Source organism: Siniperca chuatsi, linkage group LG20, assembly GCF_020085105.1.
Source record: "Siniperca chuatsi isolate FFG_IHB_CAS linkage group LG20, ASM2008510v1, whole genome shotgun sequence".
Classification (NCBI taxonomy): domain Eukaryota; kingdom Metazoa; phylum Chordata; class Actinopteri; order Centrarchiformes; family Sinipercidae; genus Siniperca; species Siniperca chuatsi.
The window spans coordinates 11820284-11827960 of record NC_058061.1 but is presented as its reverse complement, the minus strand read 5'-3'; the positions used below and the strand labels follow the sequence as shown (position 1 = coordinate 11827960).

The window sequence follows — 7677 nt, the reverse complement described above, 5'->3', positions numbered from 1 at the left end:
ATGGCTCTCTCCAGAGGCCAATCAGATTCCAGTTGCTCTCAGCAGTCCCACCCAGCACAGATGCATTTAACATCACATCAATTGGTGCAAATCGATGTCCTGTTGTTAAAACACAATTTTGTTGAAGGTTTCATTTTCATCCTAAATTATTTGTTAATGAAGTGGGGGAAACAGTAGGAAAGAAATAAAATTATTTCCCCTCAAGCATTTTCAGTAATTACTGTAGCTTGATGTGGGCTAAAAGCTGTGTCAGTAAACTTTAAATCATTAATAGAATAAAAGTCCAAATGAAGCTCAAACAGTAATTAACAATGAAAGTTCCTTTTTATTTCACAGGAGTCAACACACCACCTCACAACAGCATGTAAAGCTTAAAGGAGAAAGACAAAGAGTTAGGCTCAAATTCCTCACTTCAGTACTAAACATCACATACTACAATATGTACAACGGGCGTGGGAATCAGCCCCACGTTTACTTTCTTAGTTGTAAAAGACAGCCGGAATAAATACACGTCTATTTTACATAAATGTTTAATATAAACAAATACCTGTCGTACAAATTGCACTTGGCTGTGAGGTAAAACACATGGTGAGTGGAGCACTACATGACTACAGTACAGTCACTCTGACAAATGCCTCGCTCATGTCCAGTGCTTTTAAATAACAACTAGTTTAATATAGTGCGCCTGAGCGGTTATTTTAAGAATAGGATTGTGACCCATCACGAACCTGGGGTTAACTTATAGGATACCCACTTCCCCTTAATAGATGATCCTCCTCAATATAGCACTGTACTGCTGATCCAATAAAAATAATGAATGAATAATGAATAAAAACCACAGGAGCGTTCGTGCGCTCTTTGACAAGGGTGTCAATTCACTGAATCCTGTTTAAGTGCATGCACCAACTATAATTTATGAGATCCACCTAACTAGGCCTACAAATTTAGGGTCGATATTATTAGGCAAATTGGATCATCTCTGCGAGATTTGCGCATCTTGGAAAGAACATTGGTCCTGATGCCTCGATATGGCTTTCAAATACATTTCTGGTGATTTCGCCTGATGTTTGACTTTTCTGATGCGGATATAAAATGGACCCACTTAGACTAGGGAAGGTACGGCTCCTGCGCATACCTTTCCCAAAAACAAACCCATGCTCAAGGAGTCAACGCCCGTTTTTGTCACCAGGTTGTTGTAATCCACCTCAGCAAAAGTTTCATGTTTTCCTTCACAGTTGTGATTCAGAGTGAGACAGTTTTGCGGTCCCCACCAGGCTGCTGTCACTGTTGTCCAAGCCGGCGCAATCCGACCACATCCCCAATGTGCCGGGCTCCAGAGCGGAGACGAATCCACCGGAGCACCGGGACAGGTCACAGGAGCTGATGTGCAGCCTGCGGTCGGCTTGCCTCGGGCAGCACAGCAGCCTCTTGAAAGCCTTCCTGAAGTCCGGGCTCCGGCAGTAAATGATGGGGTTAAACGCAGAGTTCGCGTAACCCAGCCAGTTTAGGAACACGAAAAGGTCCTTGTCCACCGCCTCTGCGCAAAACACCCGCACGACGTTGACTATAAAGAAGGGCAACCAGCACAGGGTGAACGTCCCCATGATGATGCCCAGCGTTTTCAGCGCCTTTTGCTCCCTGAGCGCCAGGATTTTAGACGGCCTCTTCTTGCACTTGGAGGTCAGTCCGGTTAAGGTGTTGTGAAACCTGCCCTCGCACTTGTCGATCTTCCTCAGCTGCTTTTTCGCCTCTCTATACACGCGGGCGTAAACAAATATCATTACCAGTAGAGGAATGTAGAAAGATATGATGGATGAGGAGATGGCATATGCTCTGTTGGTGACAAAGTCGCAACATTCAGGGTCCTCGTAGCAGGCTGTGTCCACACTGTCCCGGGACCAGTGCATTAGGATGGGCAGGAAGGAGACCAGCGCAGAGATAGCCCAGACTATGCACACCACCGCTTTGGCACGAGCTTTGGTTAACAAGCTTTGGTAGCGGAAAGGCGAGGTGATGGCCACGTACCTGTCTATGGCGATAACGCACAGGGTCTCGATGCTGGCGGTGACGCACAGGACATCCACGGAGATCCAGAACTCGCAGAAAAAGGAGCCGTACAGCCATGAGCCACGCACCTCGAGCGCGGCGCCAAACGGCACCACCAGCAGCCCCATGATGAGGTCCGCGCTCGCCAGCGACACGATGAACACGTTGGTGAGCGTCTGCAGCCTCTGCGTCTTGGCTATGGCCACGATGACCAGGATGTTCCCGAACACAATACACAGGACGATCAAACCCATCACCACGCTCATCCCCGCCATCCACTGCTCGGACGCGGCTGGATCGGTGCTTCCCGAGCCATTCTGGAAGTTCACCGGCATGGACGCGCCACCGTCCCCCATGACGGGCTGCTGCGCTGTGTGCGGGACCAGGTCGAGTTCATCAAGGCAGTGCAAAGGCAGCCCTCCCAGTCTGTCGCGGTCGCACGAGCCACAGCTCTACTCCCGTCGCGCGCCAACTCCACCTGGAGCTCCTCTCTCGCCTTGAGTCTGATCGAGCTGCTGCACCGGCCGGGACCTCAAAGCAGGCGGTGACATCACTGCTTCTCAGGACCAATCAACGCTGCTCAGCGGACAAATTGTCCCAACAATGAGGATGAGGAAGCAAACAACACCTGAACCTGAACAAAAATTATACATTCAGTCTCAGTTTCATGTACAGTGTCTTTATAAGTTAGCGCACATGGACAACACTTTCAGTAAGGAAGACAACATTTTTGGCAAGCAGCTCTTTAACCACATCCAGCCCCCTACCTGAAACTGTCTGTGATTGTTATCTTTGGGAACATGAGAAGCCAAATATGGAAATCCAAAATCCACCATGGCATTATGAACTACAGGGATTTCCCTGTTTTTATTACTTGCCATCACAAACAAGATTTGTTTTTCCACTTGTCCATTTTATATTTTTATCACAAAGAATACATTCCACAGCCATGAGGTCAGGCCAACCACAGATGGCTCTTTGCTTCACAGCAGCTGTATTACATGAAACCTCTTATCTTAAGTCACAATTTAAGAGGGTTTGACCAACAGCCAAACTATTCCTTATATACATTACTAAACAAAGTATCCAGGTCAGTTCCATGTTAAAATCCATGTAAAACATAAATTAAGATGATTTATTATCTGCAGCATAAGATAGGAATTTAAGGTTTCTGTGCTTTGAACCACCCAACATCGTGATGTCAACAAACTGAACAAAGCAGTCACTGAGGCTGAGGAGCATCAGGTGTGAACTGGCTGACAGACAAAGACCTTATACACAGCAACAAAAACAAGGTTACACAAGAAAAGAAGACCTGAAAGACAAAGAAACAACAGCGGAGACAGAAATGTTGTTACATTAAAGCACGACTGTAAATGAAAGTCTAGAGCAGTGATTGAAAAGATGACACAGTGCTTATGCCGTCAAACTGAGCTCCTCAGGAAACAACACGACATTTAAATGATTACATTTATTTAAACATTAATGTTCACGTAATATGGGAAATTCTGCTGAATTGACAGCTGCCTATATGTGTACATTCACTGCGATGTGTCAGAGAGTCTCCTGACAACTGAAAGGCAAGACTGTCAAAACCAAACACAAGGACAGACATCGTGATGATCAGTTTATTGAAAGCATTTTGCACCTGCCTTATGACACACAAAATACAAAGATGACTTGTTTTTCTGTGTGCTAATTAGCATGCCTGTTCGTGAACCTGATGACCCAGCGCCAGAGGCCTGACCCAACATCACAAAACTACATGGATCTATACCTCAGGCACTCACAGCCACCTACATGTTGGGAGGGGCAGCAGGCGTTTCATACTAAGATATGAGGAGGATGAATGCCTCTTGCCTCTTTGCCAACCTTCTAGGGGTTTCTGAGAAATGCAGATCTTCAAATACTTGTCCAGGAAGGTCAACTTCGTCCTGTCTCAGCAACAGCATGGGCTTGGGAGCAACCTAACAGTCTGCCAATATCCAGCTCCATTTCAGCACTTGCGGGTTAAGTGCCTTGCTCAGTGGCACCTCAGTGGTTGTTTCCCCTGATGTTCCTACCTATGCATTGATTTAAACAAAACCGCACTTTTCTGTGCTTTAGTTCATCATTTTCCCTTATGAAAAGTAGAAATCTGTGTTATAGAGTTGGATACCATGTTCTAATAAAGTGCCCTTTATTAAGGGTTAATAAATCATTTAGTAAAGCTTTATTTATCAATTATAAGCCATTAATAAGACCAACTTTTGGGTTGCCAGGTTGTGAAAACTACCTTTGATTGATTAGACCGTACGACCACTTACACCATCAAAAAGGGCTGCAGAGGATCTGGACCAAAATCTATTTACAAACAACTTAGCAACATTTATACCTGTCTTATTTATCTATAGAAAGGAGAAACATCAGCAAAAGGGATTTTTTTATTCGTTCTTATTAATGGCTTACAAACTATCTATAAAGCATGAGTAAAGGATTCATTAACCATTAATAAAGTCATTATTTACAACTTATAAACACTTTATAAAGGATGGCTTTTTAGAAAGTATGGTACAGAGTTGGTTCACTTAAATTACCAAAACAAACAAACAAAACAAAATGTTTCTAACTCATGTCCAGGGTTGTAGCTAATATGGACAACAGTGAAGTCATGTTGTTTGTCATGGTTTTTCTGGGAATTTGGGGTTTAGCAACTTGGCAGGAAATACACTGTATAATTTAAAGAACTGTTAGTTATAGGTATAGGCTGATTGTAAAAGGCTGAGGATTTGGAGGCTCAATATACATTTAAATTTGACCACTTTTTGGCCAACAAAAAACTTCTTAAGTGTGCAGAAATGCGACACTTTCTTTTACATGATTTAATTTATCAACACTTCATTTCATCCGCACATCAGGGGCGCCGTGACACCTCACCTAGTAGAACGTGCACCATGTATTAAGGCTGAGTCCTTACTGCAGCGGCCTGGGTTCGAGTCCGGCCCGGGCCCTTTGCTGCATGTCATCCCCTCTCTTTCCTGTCTCTCTTTACTGTCACTATCAAATAAAGTGGGAATGCCCAAAAACAAAAACAAAAAAATATTCAGCTTTTCTGTACCACAATTTATTCCTGATAGATTTGGAAATTTAATTTACATATTTTAAAAAAACAAAAACAAACACATTCTGTGCTCAGGGGGTTCCTTTAGGAGGATTTGGTCTTGTGACCTCAGTATTTCTAAAATCCTGGCTTCTGTCCCGCTTATGTCTAGCCATGCTTTCACAGGGATTTCTTCTGTAGAAAGTTGTTCCAATGAAAACTGTTCGCAGTGAGGTCTGTGGAATTATCAGTAACAGGAACAGATGTGTTGCTGTTGAATTTTTTTAAATGTCATTTTCAGTGCTAAGAGCATCTAATTAATTTCCATTCACCTTCAGTGTACTACAGTGTTGGCAGAAATCTAAAAATCTAGACAAATAAAACCTAAACGATCTGCACAAACAGATGTACGTTTCTTCTTGTAATTCAGGTGAACTAACCCTTTAGGGTGATGGATTTGAATCAGAACAAATTGAAACAGTTCCTCAACTTTGCTGGTGTATTGATGTCTCTTAGAGACTACTTTTATAGCATTTGTACCTCTTTGCTGTAATTCAACTTTCCATATTTTCGTGCAGTTGCTCCCTCACTTTCACAAAAAAAAAAAAGCTGAGCAAAGTGCTCTCGGCCACTGAACAGCAGCTACCTCCCACACATAGTCATGCAAGTTTAAAGGGAAGTAGAGCAGGTTCGACTTGACTTAAAGCTTGATCTCTGGTGTCAACACCGCCATCGAGTCAAAGGTCAAAGATGATCATTTGACGTGATGACTTCCTGTGCACAGATTGGGCTTGAGCTCAGAGGTGAGCGACAGAAGCAGAAAAACTGGTATGATGTGTTCAGGAAGTGAAGTGGGAGAACATTTTCCCCATCTCTATTCAGCATAAAACCTCCTTTTCCTGCTTTTTGAGTTTGCTTTCTTCCTGCGCTGTCACACAGACTGGAATTTGTAATTATAATAATATTTTATCTCTCACACAGATATGATCTTAATGGAGCCCACTCAGCCAGAATGAAGAGTGAATAAATGTTTCTGCAATTAAAGCCGTGTAAAAACTGTGATTTTCCCCTTCACTAAACCTCCATATGGTTTTTAGCTTTTAGCCAAACACTCTGCGGACATCATTTCATAACTCCACTCACAATTGAATCGGTCATCTTATTTTTCACTTTTTATGAGCAATTGATTTCGAGATCTTAGTAACAATTAACCAGTGTCAGCTTGATGCATCATATGAGTGTCATAAGAGGGGTTACAAGCCCTTGAGAGAGCTTTTAAAAGCCTTTTCTGTGCTGCTGAAAGGAGCTGTGTGCTCTTATCTGATCACTCAGAAACAGAATCCTTATTGCTTACTTGAGGGATTTGCTTACTTTTAAATGAATATTCATTTGAATCTGTTACATCACCACAGAGGCCGTCACTGGCAGCAAACAGAGGAGGTGGCACTGCTAAGCTCCCCTGATGACACCCCTGACCTGTGAAACCTTTTAGTATTTTATCCTTGTAAATGTGTTATATTCCCTGGTGGTGGTGTTTCTAGTGTGGCACGTGTTAATTGAGACTGTGTTTGTGTGTGTGAGTGGCCTCTGGCATCAAAGACAGCAGCCAGAATCACACAGGGTTAATGATGCTGCCAGAACGACGGCGAGGGGAGCAGCTGAGGGGGACAGCGGGCAAAGATACAAAACGAAGGAAGGAGGAAGGGAAGCAATGATAGCTCTTCTTCTGCTTCTCGCTTTTCTCTCGTTAAGACTCTAAATAATTATCTCATCCGCTGCCACATTCATCCTCTCCCAGTTAATGTTAAACTTTTTTTTTTACATGCTTAAAGAAGTTATACATAATGATTTGTTCAAACCTGCTAAACTTTCCAGATGCACTTAAAAACGACTACTCTGGATTCACACACTGGGCTCTTTATAAACTTAATGAGTTTGATATAAGTTGTGGTATAATTTATGCCTGTACTGATAGGAAATGTAAGTCTTTGATGATCCAAATAATCATATAAAATAGTAAAACACTGACAGGGACCATTTTTCTGCAGAATGAGTACTTTTGATACTTTAAGGACATTTTGCTGATAATACTTGTACTGGTGATATTGCTATACTTATTCCACCACTGCTAGTCTTAAGAGTAAAAAGGTGTCACACAATCCCTTTTTATGATGTAAATATTACTCTTAGCAGATTGAGAAACCCATGTGTCTGTTTTTCTTCATGATTGTAAACATGCAGACTGGCTTCTGTAAGGCTATTGTGTATGACTTTGTTTATGAGCCCAAACCCAGCTTAAGTGGTCATTCCTTCAACACTGATCTGCAAAAATTAGGTCAGCGTGCTGCTTCTGGTAAAAGGAATGAGATGAATGAGAGGTATTTAGTGCATGTTATGGAACAGGAAGTCTGTCCTCTGAGGTCAGCTCACATATAACCTGGCATTGTGACAAATTTATGAGGGAGCTAGCTCATTAGTGAAGCTTTTGATAATATCTCACATAGCAGAGCTCCAGTCTTTCAATTTATTAATGTAGTAAGTATAGTTATGCT

General features: G+C 42.6%; 1 protein-coding gene across 1 annotated transcript; it reads right to left on the bottom strand.

Annotated features, from left to right (window-relative positions):
- Nucleotides 1-305: 305 nt before the first annotated feature.
- adrb1 (adrenoceptor beta 1) lies at nt 306-5522 on the bottom strand. Its single transcript, XM_044177689.1, has one exon. It carries the CDS (start codon nt 2400-2402, stop codon nt 1230-1232), a length of 1173 nt encoding a protein of 390 aa, XP_044033624.1. The 5' UTR covers nt 2403-5522; the 3' UTR covers nt 306-1229.
- Nucleotides 5523-7677: the final 2155 nt, after the last annotated feature.